Source organism: Antechinus flavipes, chromosome 6, assembly GCF_016432865.1.
Source record: "Antechinus flavipes isolate AdamAnt ecotype Samford, QLD, Australia chromosome 6, AdamAnt_v2, whole genome shotgun sequence".
Taxonomy (NCBI): Eukaryota; Metazoa; Chordata; class Mammalia; order Dasyuromorphia; family Dasyuridae; genus Antechinus; species Antechinus flavipes.
The window spans coordinates 32,962,159-32,982,749 of record NC_067403.1 but is presented as its reverse complement, the minus strand read 5'-3'; the positions used below and the strand labels follow the sequence as shown (position 1 = coordinate 32,982,749).

Genomic DNA, 20,591 nt, shown 5'->3' with positions numbered 1-20,591 from the left:
GTTCCTCAAGTTAGTTATATCTACTGGAAGATTTTTCGATCCCAAGTAATACACAGGTATGTACTTGATAATCTAACAAGTAGATTTAAACATGAATGACGTCTATATCAGTAACTATGGTCTGCAAAGGTTTGCATATTCTAAAAAACTTCTTGACTTCTTTAATGAAATCAATTCCCATGCTTTATAGGAAGGCACTTCTGTGCCTTTGAAAGCTAATGTTATTAAATTTTAAGTTTCCTAAATCACAAACTGTTAAAAGATTTATCACTCTGTTGGTCCTAATTTTTAGTTTACATAATTCATAACTACTTTTATACACATTACTAATGAAAAATCTTGATTTGCTAAAATTAACACACATAAATCTGCTTCACCTAATTTTGAAAAATCTTTTTTCTCCCCTCTAAGCTAAATAAAGTTGATATATAGGACAATTGTTACTTTGAATGTAGCTGATTAATGAAGTAGTTGATTTTCAAGATTGAGGTAGTTTCTGCGATATAATTTGAAATTTGTTAAATGCAGTGCTATGTGGATGACTGTAATTACATGAATTACTCTTAGTGATTTTTAAAATGATTATCTCAGGTTCTTTAAAGAAATCAATTTTTTAAAAAAAACATAGATATTAATGTAGTTTGTTCTAAATTGTAATTAGTTGAGTTTTCCTCATGATGTAGGAGGGTAGAAATATTATACACCAGTATGCAGATGGAAACAAACCAACCACATTCCTTTCCTCTTCCATTTTGGATGACTAGCTAACATTGTCCCATTTTCAAGCATAATGTTAACAATCCCAGAACTTCAGGAGGCAATATAGTTTTACCACTTGATTTTCAAGAGGTCTTGGGAAAATAGGCATTAGACAGAATCTAAAAGGATGCAGCAGTTATCAGTGTGCTAATAGAATTGTTTTCCCTGGTCTATAAGACTGGTTTAATGCAGAGAAGTGGAGGTAGCTACTTAGACACTTAAAGGATATACTTTCTAGAGTTTAAAGCTGTGTTACTAAGAAAAAAAATTTAAAAAAGCAACTTATCTCCTTGCTAATTTCCTAAGATTTCTTTATGAGGATATAAAAACAAAATTTTATAAAGACAAACTTTAAAAGATAACTATCTTCTACAAGAAGTAATACATTTCACATTAAGGTATAGATTAATATTTTCTGGAAGCAGATTTTGATAAAGTTGAGACAATATAACACTGGGAAAATGGGATGAGTAAACTGGACAAGGAGTGGAGGAAAGGAAGGCTGGGAATCTGAAATATATTTTCACCTTCTTTTATAAGACTGACATCTTATAAGTGACATGTGAATGCACTTTTCTAATGTCCCTTCCAAAATACTTAATTTTTTAAAAGCTACCTAAAATTCTTTTTTCCCTCAAAGCAAGACCAAATTTTCCTCATCCTTATTTTTCACTATTAATAAAATGCTTTTTTGGGGGGTAATTTTTCAGAATGTCAACTATGGGACAATTGGACTCAGACTTTTACCAGTCTAACTATACTATTGATAATCAAGACCAAGACTATAATGCTGCTGCATATGGAAATCCATATGGACTCAGAGAGTAAGTATAATACATATGTATCAATCTCTTATGAAAGAGTTCACATTTTGATATTGTAATGGTATCTAGCCTTAATAAAAATATAAGAACTGATATTAACCTGTAGACCTGGGAGAAATTTTGGAGAAATTCTTATCTGAGGGTTGTTAACCTGAGGTCTATTACATTTTAAAAAATTAATAAAGTGATAATTTATACTAATACAGTTGGTTGCCTTTGTAATCTTCTGTATTTTATTTCATGCATTTAAGATATTATTCTGAGAAATTACCAGCTTTCCAAAAGGGCCTATGATATAGAAAAGTTTAAGGAACTCATTTTAAAGATCATGAAACAGAAGCACAGACTTGGGATGCAAGTCCCATTCCTTCTAGTCCTAATTTCTCTGAGTATTTCCAATAGATGATTTTGCCCTCCTTCTCATAAGTACAGGACCCCAAAATAAATATTTTTTTGGTCTCAGGGTCCCTTTACACTCTTAAAAATTATCACAAAGAGCTTTTGTTTAAATGGGTTAAATCTATTAATATTTACTGTTATTAGAAATTAAAATGGATAATGTTAAAATATTTAACTTGAAATAATAATATACCTTTTAGGTGTTAATACAGGATATAATATTTTATGATAGATAACTTTTCCAAACAAAAAATTTAATTTCACAAATTTCTTTTATGTATGACTTAATAGAAGAAAGATTGCCATTCTGCTTCTGAATTTATTCTGTGTGATATTTTATTTTGGCTGAAGTATGATGAAAATCTGATCTCACAAAGACATGTAGTTGAAAAAGGAAGGAGTATTTTAATAGGTTAATATCTTCTTAGTATTATTATGAAAATAGTTTGTGCCTCACAGATCCTCTGAAAGTGGGGTACTTCCAGAAATAAAGACCATACTTTGAGAAGTACTGTACTAACATATCAGAAGATTATAGAGAAATTATTTTCAGTAACAATTTGCTAGTGATTCTTAAACATCCCTTTCTGGCCTATCTGTCCATATTCCTTAAATGTCTGCAGCTTACTTCCCTTATACAATTTCATTTGAGAACTAAATATTAAAGAATCAGGCAGTGAGACATTAGGCATCTTGGAAGCAGGAGGTTTTGTTTTGCTATATTTTATTTTCCCAACTCCTTCATACTCAAGAAGATATCTATCCAAAATGACTTTAGAAATGTAAGATTTATAGGATACTATAACTTCAAACTGGCTTTAATTAAATAAAAGATGCATCATCATCATCATAAACTGATATTTATAGAATACTTTATAGTATGTATTTTATAAACATTTCTCATTTAAGACCCACAGTACCTCTTTTTTTTGGTCATCTTAATAAATGCAAAAAAAGATAAATATAAGATTATACCTTTGTATTTAAATCTACCTAATCTTTTAAGCTTTATAAATTCCTGTATAAAAATAGGAATGGAAAAAGTCATGAAAATATAATGGAAAACATGATTTACAACTAAGAAATAAGAAAAGTCAGTGCTTTGTAGATTATACTTGTCTGACATTTATATGCTATAGGATGTTATCAAAAAAAGAGTTTAGGATGTGAACATCAACAAAATAATATCTCAAAAATGAAATTGCTTATATTTTTATTTATAAAAATCAGTTGCTTACTGGAGTGGGAGTCATTTCAGAAACAGTTGTTTTTTTTTGTGGAGCCAAATCACAAATTTGGAACACAGAACATCACTTGCAACAATACAGTTGAGATGTGAGATTCTACCGAATCAACTACAGCTTGACTTATTTAAACCATTCTTGAGGCCATTAAATATGAAGTGGATAAAAAATCCAAGTGAACAGAGACTGCCATAATTTCTGAAGGAATTTTAAGTGTTATCAATTAGTCACTAAAATGAGAAGACAAAAAGAAACTAGAAACAACCTCAGCTAGCAAATGCTCAATCTTTTTGCCAATATCTGAAGAGAAATATATCATTCGAGGTCAACACCCTTTTGTATCTACTGAAAGATAGAGGTAAAGGATTGTAAGTGGCATCATCAATAAAAAAGTAAGAAGCAGGCAAGAAGAAAACAAGTTTGTGTAAATCTTGATCAGAGACTCACATAAACAAGATTATTTTGAGAATTTTTAGATATGAAATGGCAGAGAATAAGGAATGAAAAAAGAAATTCTTTTTTTAATCTACTATCACTGAGATGAGATATAACTCTAAACGAAAATGTCTTTCAAGTACTTAGAAAATGGGGGTTTCAAAATTCAAGCCTTTGGGGGTCAATTCTCAAGCTATTGAAAGGAAGGAAAATATCAGATATGTAAAGGAAAAAAAACCAAGCATTTTCATCTCTATAAAATCTTTAAAATGCTTATTATATCCCTAATATAGAGGCAGAAAAGGAACAAATAGAGTTTCATAAATCTGCATTAGAAAAGATTTTTACAGTCATATATCTGAAAGAAAGGTATAGAAATTATATGATCCAACTATATCTATTCATTTTTTTCTATAAAAGTTTTCTGTAAATTTTTCTGTAAAAGTTCTTAGAAGTATTGATCGACTCCAAATATATTATTTAATATTCAAATATTATTCTTAATCTAAATGAGTAGCAGATTCTGCAGTTAAATCAAATTTCTCTTTTCTTTCTATAAACAAAATGTTTTTTTCCTTTGTTTTCTCATGATGGATGAATAATCCTTTTATATTCCAACTGAAATAGCTTGAGAAATTATACTTTTCTTTTAGTCACTTATACATTTCTCTCTATCAAGGAAGCTTTGGAGTATGGTGCCAATCTCTGTGGGTGAATTGAATTTGACGTTTCTCCCTGGAGGTGTCTGGTGAAGTGGAGTAATTTTTAGTCTATCTCTTGACAGACTACTTCTGGGAAATGTTCTTGAGTGGTTAACTGAAAAATGATTCCCAGAATACTTCTTTAGTTGAATTTTTCAGATAATCTCATGACTCAAATCACCTGACTCCTTTCTTCTGGTTCTATAATCTTGTCTCATTTTCAAGCCTTTTGCTAATTGTTGTCCTTTGATCATGTTTAGTGGTAATTCTGCTCCTTCTGAAAATTTGTCAGGTAATTTTATTTCAATTGATTCAATTCCTTTCTCTTTCTTCAAATATCTCACTACTTTTCTCTTACATTGATGCCTTTTTTTAAAAACCAATTTCTCTTGTTCCATTTTTTTTTCTGGTAAGAGTCCTCATCACCAATGCCAGATACTTCTTTAGTGACATCAGAGCCTCGTTAATTTTCTTTAAAAGGTTTATAATCCAAATTGATGTGTCTTGTGCTAGATTTTAGTTCTTGGACCATTAATTCATAATATTTATTTGTTGTTTTTGAAAGTCTCCTCCCCCGCCCCTTCCAATTGCATTTTTACTTCTTGGTCTTTTTCTTAACAGAGCCTAGCCTATTATGATGTTTTATTGGTTGTACCCTTGCCTTTCCCCCTCCATATTTATTTGTTTTATTGGGGACCCAGATTGTTTCTTTCTTCCATAACTTCTCAATTCTTAACCAACTTGTCAGAATTCTAGGTATGTACTTAAGTAGAAGAAACTTTTTTAGAAGGCCACAGTAATTACTGTTCTTTTTAATACCAATAAATATTCTGACCAAAAAAAGTATATATATATATATTTCATATATGTATACAATATGCACATATATACACATTATTAATATATTGATAAAATCTACATTATAGACCTAGGTTTATTAATATAGTAAAATAAATGAATGGATCATCTACGAATTTTTCTTTTCACTTTTAGGAGCTCACTGACAGTCATGTAATAGGCCCCAGAGTGAGGTCTTGATTAGTTCTAGATATTAGAGGATTTTTCCACTCTCATTTTTTCTTTTACATATAAGAGATGTTTGCCATCAGAATCTCCAGATTTCATCAGAATTGAAATCCTCCAAAGGCTGGTGTAAGAACTTTAATCCTTCTCATTATTTCCTTGAAATTTTCATTTGCCTTCCTTTCAAGTCTTTGTTCTGACCATTCCTAAAGAATTTTCACTTTTTAATAAAAAAAAACCCAAAAGTTTAAATGAAAGAAATAGTCTCACCAGATAATTTTCTTTTATTTATATAAAAACCTTTTATTTATAAAATATATGCATGAGTAATTTTTACAACATTGACCCTTGCTAAACTTCTGTTCAAAAATTTCCCCTCCTTCCCACCATCCCCTTCCCTAGATGGCAGGTAGTCCAATACATGTTAAATATGTTAAAATATATGTTAAATCCAACATATGTATACATATTTATACAGTTATCTTGCTTCACAAGAAAAATTGGATCTAGAAAGGAAAAAAAAACCTGAGAAAACAAAATGCAAGCAGACATCAACAGAAAGTGTGAAAATGCTATGATGTGGTCCACACTCAGTTCCCACAGTCCTCTCTCTGGGTATAGAGGGTTCTCTTCATCACAAAGTTATTGGAACTGGTTTGAATCATCTCATTGTTGAAGAGAGCCACGTCCATCAGAATTGATCATCATGTAGTATTGTTATTGAAGTGTATAATGATCTCCGCACTCAGCATCAGTTCATGTAAGTCTCTCCAGACCTCTCTGAAATCATCCTGTTGGTCTTTTCTTACAAAACAATAATATTCCATAATGTTCATATACCACAATTTATTTAGCCATTCTCCACAGATGGGCATCCTCTCACTTTCCAGTTTCTAACCTCTACAAAGAGGGCTGCCACAAACATTTTTGCACATGTGGATCAGACAATTTTCTAATACTTCTTTACTATCCTACTTATAGTAATGAACTGAGGACAGTGAAATGTAAATACAAGTTATTGAGGTAGCAAGAAGGCCAAAAAACATGTTTTACTTATATAATTTGTAAAAAAAAATTTTTTTTCTTTCACATTAACACATGGCTTTCAGCAAATGATATAACTTCTTTTTAACTTAGTTTTCTCACATAAAATGAAAATATTTTTCACTTGCTAGTGAATTGTTGAATAATTAGGTTTTTTGGTGGGGGGTGAGGTGGAGGGGTTGGATGGGTAGAAATATGCTTTGAAGTACTTGGGACATAAATAACTATTCCATTATATAGAGGTAGCATCATGTGATGGATAGTCAGTAAGATATGAGTCGCAATACTTACTTTGGCACATATTAGTTATGGGAAGCCTCTTAACCTCTCAGGGTTCTTGGCAACTCAGTAAAGTTCTACATTACTGAGGTGCAGACTGGCATTTGTGGAAGAACTTTCTACAGTGGGAGTTCTCAAAATAAGGAAATCACAAGGGTGAATTCAATTTTCTTTTAAGAAAGAAAATGTAAGAAAGTACAAATTTAAGTTCAGCCTAAATTGTGTGGAAGAGAATCACTCATTTGCAGATGGTTTAAGAAAACTAGATAAATTAAAGACTAAGAAATTTTTCATAAGTGAAATGCGTTGTCCAGATATTAGTGAGCAATACTAAGTGTAGCCACTTTTCTCTCCAACTCCTTGTAATTGGAGACCATGAATTAAGTCTTTTTTTTCCTTTGGTAAAGCTTCTTTTTTTGTTCTTTGTTTTTGTTTTGGTTGAGACAACTGGGGACTTGCCCAGAGTCACACAGCTAGGAAGTATTAAATGTCTGATACTGAATATGAACTCACTTTCTCCTGATTGTAGGCCTGGACTCTATCTGCTGTGCGTCTAGAAATCTAGTAAAGCTTCTTTATCCAGTTTCTAGCACAATGTAACTCACTTAGTATGTGTTCAATAAAGAGAAGGAAAAAAATGTTCCTTAAATGCTTACTTTGTTGCAAGCATTGTGCTAAATGCTTCCAGTCAACCAATTATCAAGTATATGTGAAGAACTTATTATAAGTAAGATACCATATGCCGTGCTTTGGGGGCTGCAAAGAAGTATTAATATGCCAGTGGTATTTATTATTTGAATAGCTAAATAATTTTCTCATCTTTTAGTAACAAAAGTTTGCTCTATCAGATATTAATGAATAAAGAAGTTAAGGGAAATTTTCCTCTTGAGCCTCATTTATTTAGCAAGCATTTACTTAGTGTGTACCAGGCACAAGGCACTCTACTAGACATTGAAAAGAATAACACTGAATGGGGCAAAAGATATAATTTCTTCTGCAATTCTGGATGTCTGAATCTGAATTCAGATACTTAAGAATACATATATCAAACTTAAAATCTATAGCTTAGTTAAAATTAGCTAAGCTATAGATTTTAAGTTTAAGTATTTGTAAAAATAATTTATAAACATTCTCCTAAACTTTGACCCACTCCTCAAAACAAATAGATTAAATAAATAAATAGATACAGACTGCCTCTCCCTAGATGAACTAGTTTACCAAAATCCCCAAACTTGGCTCTTGTTCTGCTTCCTTTCTCCTTCCCCCTCCATCTTTGCTGACTTTTAATAGCTCCCCCAATCTTTTCATAAGATTGTTGGTTATTCATTTCCATCCTTCACACAACATGGATCAAGCTATTATTCATTTCCATCCTTCACACAAACATGGATCAAGCTACACAGAGGGTAAGGATAGAACAGATCTCATTTGGACAAAGGGAATCTTTAGACTTGCAAGTGGTTTGAAAACATATTGTGACAACTTTCCAGCTTGATATTCCGTGATTCTGCCAGCAGCCATTTCCCTCTCTGGGCTGGGGCTGAAGAAACTGCTGTGTCACCTGTGAGCAGGGGTTCTATCTGAAGTGAACAGCATAATTTTGAAACTGAATTTTGATTTTTCACAAGACCCTGAAGCATCCCGACTTCAGGCCCTCCCTCTGATCCATGTTGTCTGTGCGATTCTGGGCAAGTCCCTTGAGCCTCCCAGCACTCCAGACAATGCTCCCAGTTGTAGAGAAGCTTATATCCTACATGGGAGAAGCAGTTTCTTCTACATTTATGAAATCACATATTGAGCTCCTATTTCTATTCTCCTTGGTAGGAGCAATGCTGCTATCATCATCAACAACTTAGCTTTTTGATCTTTACAGCCTTATAAAAACCTTTACTCAAAAGAACCAGCTTGTTCCTTGCTGAAGATAAACTTTAAATATGTTATTTGTATAATCAGATACCTATGAGAACCAAATAACATCCAAGAAAAAATGGTGAATCTGGCAAAGAAAAAAAAAGTACATTTTTTCCCCTTTTGTTTTCTCATTGTAATAATCTCGCAGCCGATTTAATAGCAATATTTTTTCATTCCAGACAGCATTCAACGGAGCCCCACCCTGCAGCTTTTATTCCTCCAGAGATGAGCGCATCTTCAGGTTACATGGGACAATTTTTTCAGCCAACATATGATTCCAATTATTATTCACAACCGGCTTATGTGGACACTTTTGGAGAAGAGCCTCCTTTGCTAGAAGATAAGTTAAGCAAATGTTATTAAATGTATTTTGCATTTTAGGAACAATGGAAATAATCAGCATTTAATGAGTACCCTCAGGATGATCCATCCTGAGCTTTATATGTGATTCTTCTATTGAGAAGGGCCTACACATTTTATTGAAATCAGCAGCAACTAGACGAATGTCTTCCTGGGGAATGTGACTGGCACATATTCAGATGATAATTCTAAATGACGGTTATTCATTCAAATCTGAAAAAAATAAGGTGTTATTAATCATTGCTCTTCTTTCCACCTCTGGGCTCTCTCCTGTATCAAATAATTGAATTTTCAGTCTCCCAGCTAGTATTTATGAAGCAACTGCTATGTGCTAAGTCATGGAACATGTACACATGAAAGGGAACATTTTAAAGTTGAAAAAAGTCTCCCTAGTTAATGGAGGGTTTGTTTCAATATATTTTGTCAACTAGGACTACCTAGTCTCTGAGAATCTTGGGTACAAGGGACTTTAGAAATTACTAGTCCAGTCACTTTGTTAAAGCATGAATCCTCACTGTGACACCTCATACCCAGCTTTGTGTGTGTTTCATGTTGTATCATAGGGAAGAGGTTTCCTGTTATTTTCCTGTCATGGAGATACCTTTCCCCTCTTCTCAGAGATCTAAAGCCAGCTTTAATGGCTGGTGGGGGTGAACATCAAGACTTGTGGTCCTAAGAAAAATTCATTCTTAGGAAATTTTGGAACTTGAACAGGAGATGTCTTAAGTTCTCAGGGTTTTCTTGTGCTCTTTACTATCTTCTTCATTTTACTACTTTTACTGAGGATTACAGAACCTGGGCAGCTAAGAAATATGAAAAACTACTACAGTTCAATTCGTGGAATTATATCATTTTCTTGTTAATGATTTCTGATGTCAGGAAGAATAGGGAAAAACAAAACAAAATACAATTTGCCAGGAAAAAAAGGTGATAGAGAAAACATTTTGCTTTATTATGGTTGTAACCTCTCATTTCTTCTCAGACTTAGCTCATCTGTTTTTAATGAAGAAATTTCATAGTTAATTCATCTTTGTTTGACCCTTAAAAAACAAGAAGGGTATATTTAAGACCCCTTCAGTGCCCATGTTTAAGTCCTAGAGAGGGAAGTGAGGTAGATAAGTAAGAGTGAGTAGGATTGTGGCTGTGGGTTCTTGACAGATGGCTGAGTGTGGGATGGCAGGAGAGCAAGACAGAGACTAAGCTTCCAGGTTTGAAACAGCAACATCTTTGTCTATCCACCTCCCCTTACTTCTTCTCCATACTCATCACCTGCCTCCATTCTCTCTTATCTGTAAGATTTCCATTCTCAAAATTATGTTTGACCAGTTACTAGATTTCTGAAACTAAAACTCTTTAAAACATCACTGACTTGGTTGGCAAGGATCTCCAAGCCATCCCTGAAAAGGTTCCTGGCCTTCATGGCCAACAAACGATCCTCTATTTGGAAGAGCAGGGCAGCCCCCTCCACTTTTGGTTGGAGTGATCATTAGGAAGCATTTCCTACATTTAGCCTACTATGCTTAGCATAGAGCTGGGCATGTAATAGTCAAGGGATCTCAGTCATGCTCTTAATTTACCCTTTACAAACACTTGTTACCAGATGGTGCAATGGGCAAAGTTCAGATGCAGCCTCAGACACTTACTGGCCGGTGACTTTGGGTCTGTCACTTCTTTGTGTCTATTTCAGTCTCCCAAACTATAAAATAAGAATAAGAATAATAGTGCTTAACTTCTGGGGTCTACGATAAAATTTGTAAAGAGTTTAGCACTGTGACTGGCACGAGAGACACTTTATAAATGTTATTATTCTCATTACTACCTTCACACATAATACATTTGCAGATTACAACCCTCAGATCTCTTTCAGAACTCCTGGTTCATGTGAATGGATTCTTCTTCCATTTTTGACTTGTGAAGCTGATTTTTTTTAAATCCAAGTATGAAACAACATTTATCTTTAGCATGATAGCTATCTCTCTTGTCAGTCTTCAAATTTGATAAACAGATAACCCAATTGACAATACCAAACAACATAAGACTAATCACTAAGCCTCCTCAACTGGAGGCTCCTACTAGACTGACATCCAATCTATAAGAAAAATTCTTAATTATTTTTTGTCATTAAGTCAGCATCTCCTCACATTTTCCATAAGACTAGCAAGAGAGATTAGTTCAAGAATTCTCCATCCAAGTTATGATGAAGGCAGAGTTGCAATCATACTTATCATTCTGAATAATACCTCTCCATTGATAGAACTACAAACTGTACTATCAGCTTTGACTGCCACAGTCATGCCTCATTTTAAAAGTACCTCTTACTTAAACCCATAAGCTTTTTTATTACAATAATTAGTCTAGCCATGTCTTTTCCATCTACAAACAGCAGAATTTGTACCATTGCAATTTCTAACTCCTTTGAGATTTTGTATTTTCTCATATGAATTTTTTATACAACTAAGGATTTTGAGGTAATACAAGATCCATTTATACATTATATCATCAAAGAAAAGGTTAATAAATTTCCATTGGCTTAAGCATTAAGTATACACATTTAATATATTTTGTGATTAGATTTTTTTAGGGGAAGGAAGTATGACAAAAATAAATGACATGTATATATTTATAATGTCTCCATTCATCTAAACATGTTATTGGCCATAAAACCCAATTTCTCTGTTGTATGAGTTTGCTTTCCCATAACATTTAGAATGCCTTCTTAAAATTATCCCTAATCTCTAATATCATTAAAATCATCAATATACTTGACAATTTCTCTTACTACCTTTTAAATTAGTTCCCTCAAAGTCATAATCCATTTTGATAAATCAAATCCCTCTAATGTGAAAAAGAAATTTTTATGTTTCTTTTCTGCCCATACTAAATAAGAGAAAATCATAATCCCTTTCCCCTATATCCATGAGACCATTTTAAATGACTCTTGTCCACAATCAATCCTTTTGAGCTTCTCACTAGTTTAAGGCCACCTGCTACAGTATGCTTCCTCCAGGTTGGATGAAATTATGAAGAGCAGAGGCCTATTTTGTCATACAGAGCATGAGAAAGCTTAAGTTGATAAATGGCATTTAATCTCCCCTTTTTTTTTTTGAGGAAAAGTCATTAAGGTATTTAAAAATATAGGATTGGAAAATGTATGTCCTTGTCACTCAGACCATTTTATTTGAAAAATATGTTTGTTTATTCTGGAAATAGTTTATGGTATAAAACACTTTGTTAATTTGAGAAGGAATAACTTTTTGTTACTTGATAATGTAGCATCAACATGTTAACAATGAATCTTGAGATGATAATCAATCCTTACTTGTCAGTAAAATACAGTAAAATTTAACATTTTATATTTTGACTATAGGCCAGTGTTTATAGTTGAAAGGCCAGGACCACAATTTACATAGAAAACAAAGATATTAATTCATTTTTATAGCACATATATCATATGCTTTACTACCACTAGATGACAGCAAAGCAGTAAATTTTGAATTCACATTTCATGGCAATTTTTCTCCTCTTTTTATTTTGCATAATAAGATATTGTGTTAGGGTCCCTATAATTAATAAATACTATAATCTCCTTTGCATATTTGGCAATAAATTTGGAAGCAAAAATCAAGATAGTTTACTTTAGCAAAAAAAAATTAAAAAAGAACATTAAAACCCCAATTCTTACGAGAGAGCTTTCAAATCTTTTGCTAGTTCATTGTTTTATTGGGCAAAACCAAAAAATATGCAGAAATTAATTTTTTCCATTTAACACATATTTTGAAACACATAGAACATTCCATAAAATACATTTTATCTAGGTTACTTAAAATAAAATTATGCATATTTTTTTGGAGAAGAGGTGGTCATTGTATTCATTCACTTTATTCCCTGTTTTCATAGTCCTCATTGAGAATGGATCAGAATAGGGGACTCAATTGCAACTGATCTTCCCTTGCTTTCTCTTTCTTTCACTTCCTTTCCCTATCTCTATTCCCTACCTTTTCCCAAACTCTTCCCTCTTCAATAATGAAGGCAAACCACCACTGTCCACAAGGCTCTATCCTCAATGCTTTGGTGTAAAACAAAGTTAATTTATCATATTAAGCAATGAAAACATATGGTTGATGAAAGCCAGTTTACAACAAAGCTGCCAAGTTTGGAAATGATAAATTCCTCAGGTAGAATTCAACTGTAAAGCCTATTAATTCCTGAAATAAAAATTGAATAAGATAGTCCATAATGTTTTAAGTGTGATAGATTGCTCCTATTTATCAGGGTGTTTGTGCATTAAGAAATATGTAAATCTTCATCAAGTGAACAAATAATTTATTCAATTTTATTCTTATTTCCAGGATAAAAATATTTAAAATTCTCTATAGCAATAAAATTAACAAGCTCATTAGCCATACAAGGACACAAGTCCTTATGTAGATAGAAATCCTCTCAGTCTCATTCAGATTTTCTAATGTCATTGACCAATTCCCAGAGAGAGAAATGTTTGGTCACTGCTCTAGTGAAATTATTCAGCTCTCATCCACATTGGCCCTTAAAAGACCATTCTATATTCTGTGCATAGGATTTAGGTTTTAGGGATTTATGGGTATGAAGGACTATGGCAGAATGAAAAGTAGGTTTCTGCTCCTTACCAAACAGTGTTCCATACAATGCCTTTTGAAATCATGGCTAAAGTTACTTTTTATGCAGAAATAATTTATTCCCAGTGACAGAGAATTGTGTCAGAAGCTCCCATGGCACAAAGGACTTGGGTTCACTTTAAGGGATTTTTTTTTCTATTTCTTTTGGGTCATTTCTTGACTTAGGAAACCTTGTAAAATCCATTCCTGGTATTCCCCACTATGTTGAGAACTTCCCATTTATAAGCATACTGTTCAAAGTATTACAGATAAAAGTTTTATTTAAAAAAATGAGTTCTCATTTGAATGATTTACAATTAATCCCAAAAAGCCCCCCACAAGAAGGTGCTCTTTCCCCCTGTATCCTAGCTTTGCCCTTTGTTCTCTACAAGTGGGTAATGGGATTTATTTAAGAATAATAATAATAGCTAACATTTTTATAGCGATAACATTTCCTCTCCATCCCTTCTGCGGAGGCAGTTGAGCAAATACTGGTCATAGGATCACAGATTAGGTCTAAACTTGCGCAGCCCCCCTCTTCTTACAGCCCGGGACACTGAGCCTCAGAGAGGCTCCAAGTCCAAGATCCCAGACTTCGGGGCTGTCCAGTACCGACCTCTCGTTTTTCAGACGAGGGTACCCAGACCCAGAGAGAGAAATCCATGTGCCCCAGGAAATACAGGCAGGAAGGGTCAGAGGTGGGTTTGAACACAGAACTCCAGGCTTCGGGACTATAATGTTTTACTACAGTGTCACGCTACCATGCTGGTGGATTTGGCAGAACTAAACTTCAAACCCAAAGCCTCTGATTTCCACGTCAGTCTTGGGTCCGCCGTACCACTGTGCTTTGCTCACTACATGCAAGGATTTTTTTGTTTGTTTGTTTTGCTTCTACATCACATGCTGATCTCTGTCTCTCTGTCTCTCTCTCTGTTTCTCTGTCTCTCTCTCTCTCTGTCTCTCTGTCTCTCTCTCTCTCTCTCTCTCTCTCTCTCTCACACACACACACACACACACACACACACACACACATACACACACACACACACACACAGTATGTGTATGTAAACTGGGTGAAAAAAAGCCATTCTCTGCCCTGTTTCTTACCTGTCCTTCATCACTGGTTGCGTGTTGATTTTTGTCAACCTGAGACCTGTTAAATAACTTATTTTAAAAGACCGAGGTCTCTCTCAGCATCCAGTCATGATCTCGCTCTGGTCACTGGCCCCAGATGCTCTGGAGGGGAGGGTAAGGCAGATGACCTTGCACAGCCCTCCCTGGCTTAACCCCAATTTACTTGGATGCCATTGCGTCCCTCCCCATGTCAGGGGCCTCTTGGAGAAGGAAGGTCCAACACTTGTGTAGCCCCTATGATGCAGGGGCCATGGGAATCGGAGGCTGCAGCAGCTGTGTCGGCCAGGTTGCAATGACGACGGGAGCTTGGGACTGCAGGCTCTCCTGAGGCTCTAGTCTTACAAGAACATTATGTCTATCTTACAGATGGGCAAAGCATTCAGTTCTGTCTTTGTCTTACTGCTCCCACCACTATGCTCCCCCTCTCTCTCCTTTTTATCTCCTTTGCTTCCTTCTAGTCTCCATCACCTACCAACAACTCCCTTTGACTGTCATTTCTTTTTTCTCCATCACACACTGCCCTGGATTGCTGTCATTTTCTTAAATTAGCAGAAGGGGAAGAAGTACTAATAGAAAATTCCAATATGTGTTGCATTGAGAATTGTACCAATGCCAATGTACCAATGCAGAATTCACTGTATTCAGGAAATATTTTTTCCTCATTCTACTTTCTCATGATTTTAATTTTACTTACAACTGAGTGACTGGCTACTTTTTAAGTGCTGGAGCTACATTCCCTTTGTTTCTTGAAGTTTTTCTGATCATCCAGTTCCCTCTTAAAATATAATTTAATGTGATTGGAGAAATTATGACTGATATATAGAGCATATCTATTCTATGTTCAATGTGTCAGTTTTTTTTAGATATAGGAACAGTACTATGTGGTAGCAGATTCCATCAGGGGATCTAATTTAATAGTATTTTTTTTAAAGCAACTTTGGAAAATAGACCCTATAAAACCTGGAAAAAATGAATAGCAAAGTAAACCCATCGTCACTAAAATGTACTGATTTTAGTACTGTCTAATAACCATTGCTTTCCCTTGGTTGAAGAATAAAAGGGGAAATTTGTTTATCTTTGAAAACTCATCTGCACAGATTCTAACATGGATGTGCATTGACCTTATAAAATTATTCACACAAGTTACAATTACTTTGATTTGGTAGAAGAACCCATCTTGTTTCTTCTTGTTCGTTTTTCAATAGTTAGCATAGAGACCATACTTCTCATTAGAAAGAGGAAAATTAAAAAAAAAATTTAAAACCTCTCTGGGTTGTCACCTTTGGTTTGGCAATTGTTGCTAATTAAAGAATCATTTGATGTTGCAAATAAGATTTTGGAAGTACTTGCAATTTAATCTGTGGAAAGAAAACATTAAAATAAGCAGTAGGAAAAGCTTTTTGATTGACTAAAATTTTTTTAGAGAAGATAATAAGTATTTCTCAATTTGCAAGTTGAATGTAAGCTTGGATGTTCTGCAAGAATCTTCCAAATAATTTCAGGTGGGCTTTGGTTCGTTGTACATTTATCATAAGTCATGATCTGGATATTACAAAAGCCCGATTTTTTAAAAAATGAATTGTCAATGACTTCTCTTTACTTCAAGTTGAAAAAATCACTTTTTATTTGTTCTGCAGAACTTGGAATAAATTTTGATCATATTTGGCAAAAAACGCTGACAGTTTTAAATCCTCTGAAACCAGCAGATGGCAGCATCATGACTGAAACGGACCTGGCCGGCCCCATGCTTTTCTGCATAGCCCTGGGAGCAACCCTCCTTCTGGTAATGTATGGCTGCAGTCAGAAGGCTTTAACTCTCTGATTTAAGGCCGGGGCGGTGCAGGGGAGGGTGCGGGGGAAGAAGGCAAACTCGAGATCAGGAGAAGAAGGATTCACTTCTTATGGTGACGAGTTTTCACTTAACTTGAGTTTTCTTTTAGTAACAGCGTGAGATTTAATCAAAGCATTAATACTCATACAAAACCACCTGCATGGGTAGCACATAGATAAGTCATTAATTTAAATGGCTTTGTAACGGTACAGAGTGTCAAAGCTACATTAAAGGAAGTATAATCAATGTCTTCTAGTTCATTTCCTTATTACAAAAAGTAGAATATAGGTAGAGACTGCCTTATACTTATATTTTAAAATACTGGGCTCCCATGAAAGTTTTATTTTGTAAAGACTTCATATGTTCCATTTATGGGAGATTCTTTTCTGGTTTTTTTAGTTCTTCACCCTTTGAAACAATAAATTGACTAGAATTTCATCTTGCTTAGTGTGCTGGCTATAGTGAAATTCTCTTTTGTATCTTTGTGTCTATTAGTCGTTGTATTGGATTCACCATATGGATGATGAAAAAAAAAAACAACTGTCTATAGATGTTTGTGTTCATTTAGAAGAGTGGGATTAAGAGTCTTTTCTTTTTAAAAATGCATCAGGTAAAAAAGAGAAAGGCAATGAATCCTAGAAAAAATGAGGTGAAAAAAACCCAGAATTTGTAATGTAAATAAGTTTAAATAGAAAGGAGAATAAGTCTGAATTTGTGATTTAATCTTTTTGAACAAACTCCATGTAAAGATTTAAATGCCAATTCAGATAGAATATTGTTTACAGGTAAGTTCATTTGGGGGGGAAAATGATCTCTGAGGTTTTGAGTTTATTCAGATTCAAAATAAATTAACATTGTGATGATAGCCAAGAGACTTAATATAACACTAGGCTGCCTTAAGTGAGTTATGGTATGATTAGGGATGCGAGAGGACCAATATACTTTACCCTGATCAGATCAAGCTTGTAGCAAACATGATAATTTTTGCTTCTGAATAACACATTTTAGAAAGGGCTTTCATAAACTGGAAGGTGTCAAAGAGAAGGCAGAGAAGTATAATGAGGCGCCTCAAGTTCATGGTATACATTGATTTGTTGAAGATCTTTGAGATGTTTCACCTGAAAATGAGAAGACTTGAGCTTCTTCTTCCTCCCAGAAGACAGAACCAATACCAATGAAAACTAATTAAGTTTGAGATAAAGACAAACTCTCATTTTGATGAGAGCTTCCCTCTGGTCATAGGATGTACATCATTTTTGGAAGTCTTGGAGAAAAGTTGGATCATCGTTTGGAACAAAGGGAATTCTTTTTAGGCATTGATTGAACTAGATGGCCTAAGAGGTCCTTTTGAATTTTAAGATTTTCTAGTCTCCTAATTTTCAAATGAGCATCTTGAGGTCCACAGAAGAAAAGTGATTTATTTACTGCTAGAGGTTGAACTAAAACTTAGGTGTCCTTTTTCCCATGTACCCCCTTGGCTTATATTCTTTCACTATACTTAACTTAAACCTGAAAATATAAAAATTCTGAATCTGAAACAGACAGCTTTATTAATGTAGAAAGAGAAACAAAGGGCATACAAACTGGTAAAAGAAATTCAGAAATCAAGAAAAAACACTCAAAGAGAATTAGGATATTTCTTCTCTTTCAAATAAAAACTGAAATTCATAACTGAAAGATCTGCTCTGCAAATGCTTATCTAACTAGAGATATTTAAAAATGCTCATTTCATAAGATTAGTCAGCCTAGTGTTATGCATCAATTGCATAGTAATTTGTTTTAGTAAAAAACACATTATATCCATTTGAACTAAGAGCATTTAGTGATACCATCTTATTTTTTTCCCTCTCTACAGAAGCAGATGTAAATTCCCTGTAAATCAAACACTATATCAAGTCGAGTTTTAATTTAGCTGCTGACCTGCCTTCTTCTGTCTTTGTCACAGTAATTTGATAATCTCAGATTAAGCTGCTAAAAAAGGCTATGTCAATTAATCAAATAGTCAGAAACAATCAATTTAATATATTAACTAATCTTTTTTCTCCAAGTCATTTGTAATATTGCAATTGTTGGTTTTTCTGTTGAAAATATAATCTTCATCTTTCAAGGACAGAATTAATTCTATTAAAATATATTTTGAATTTATAATGATACTATCTGATAGTCAAAAGTTCCTTGTTTTTCAATAATAGTGCAGTGGTGAGAATAATAGTTAATTAATAAGAATAAGGTGGGTTCAAATTCTGGGTTTCAGTTTCGCTATGTGCAAAATAAAATCAGACTAAGTGTTCTAAAGTTTCTTTCGATTCAAATATTCCATTAAATTTTACTTGATCAAGTATATTTTTCTGAATCATTTCATACTAAGCATTAAATTTGATTTAAATTCATATTGAGTTATTATTTCTAAACTTTGACAGATATATAATCTCAAACCATTTTTGCATTTTTTCTCAACTTATGTGACTATTGTTAGTCCATAAACTGTCCCCAGAATCCACCAAACATTTTATACTCTCATAATACAGTGTGGATTTCAGTGGAGAACACAGACTGTCCATTCCTTTACTTATATAACTTTACTACTTTTTTTCTCTGATTGTATATGTTACTTTGCTTTTAAGTCACCCAGTAAGTTACTTCTCTTGTACAATTCTTTACCATTGAGTTATTGTAGCCTACTCTATCTACCTAGCATCTCTTTAGAGCACTTAACATTAATTCTTTAGAGACTTGTATTCCATCATTTGCAATCATTGAAGCTTCATCAGAAGAATATTGGTGTTGAAAAGATGGGTTTTAAGCAATTATGAAGGCTGTGAAGAATTTTACTGTGAATCATGAGAAGTGTGCTTTGTTTCTGCCCCATAATCCTAATGTGCATCTAAAGTGTAACCTGGAGAAAAAGTAATCTGGAAGAAATTCTGCCATCCAGATTATCAGGGAGAAGGAAGAAGATGATTCATATTGAAAATAAAGAAGAAGATGATATTTAAAAGTTGAGAGTAATTCTCATCTATATCAGGTGGGCAGAGGGTCAAAGAACATGATGCAGAATAAAAGGAAAGAAGAGCCCTTGACTTTTAAATAATAGGAATGAAACCCTTCCTGAAAAGGAGAAAGTTGAGCCATCTCTGGAAGAAACATCTTTTTGTACTCCAAGAAATAATAATATGAAACTCCAGGGCCTTGATTAAGAGGCTAAACAATAATTCTCAAAGAAGAGTGGTAAGTTGATATTATGATAGCTATTTGTTGACCTGGAATAAACAACAGAGAAATCTTTTTTATTCCTATTATATGTATTTGGAATTTGATGGTGATGGTGATGGGGTACCTTCCAGGATTTGTCAAAATGTGTGATAACTTTTCTTTCTAGTAATCTTTTTAGAAATTAATTATGATAATAAATGATATCACAAGAAGGAAACTAACAAGGGTTGTTTAAAATTATGAATTTCTAGGAGAAATAAACAACAAATCCTGAAGTTGTCAGGGGTAAAGATGATATTTTCATTGTTATTGAAAATAGAGGATTCTGAGTAAAATAACAAAGTGAAAAGAAGAGATCTTAATGTGGGATTTTAATTTCAGACAATAGCTGAAAATATAGAAATGATTGGCATCTCAGATTGAATCTAACAAGACCCAGAAAATATATTTGTCAGAATCTTATGAGTCAAATCAAGAGGACTCTAAATTAAAAAGGAAAGGGGATATGAAATTTCAAATTTAGATTGGGCAATTTGTATAGCTGTATACATACATACATACATACATATATACATACATTATATATATACATACATATATATATATATATATATATACATACACAAATGAGCAGCTCATTGATAATAAGTGTGAGCTAGAAATTCTAAACTAAAGAGGTAACTTTGATCTCATAGGTATTATAGAAAATGGTGGAATGTAGTAGGGAATGGAATTTAGCTCTGTTTAAATGCCTTATTCAAAAGGAATAGATTAGATAAAATTCAAGAGACTGTAATAATATG

At 33.5% G+C, this 20,591-nt stretch overlaps 1 protein-coding gene across 1 annotated transcript in view; it reads left to right on the top strand.

Moving 5' to 3' along the window:
* The window catches only part of YIPF7 (Yip1 domain family member 7), a 55,319-nt gene that overhangs the window by 24,369 nt on the left and 10,359 nt on the right, over positions 1-20,591 (top strand). Inside the window, exons 2-4 of the mRNA XM_051966521.1 lie at positions 1,470-1,583; positions 8,799-8,960; positions 16,383-16,527. Of these exons, the coding sequence (XP_051822481.1) occupies positions 1,471-1,583; positions 8,799-8,960; positions 16,383-16,527 (420 nt within the window). The 5' untranslated portion in view covers position 1,470. The remainder of the gene's footprint in view (positions 1-1,469; positions 1,584-8,798; positions 8,961-16,382; positions 16,528-20,591) is intronic.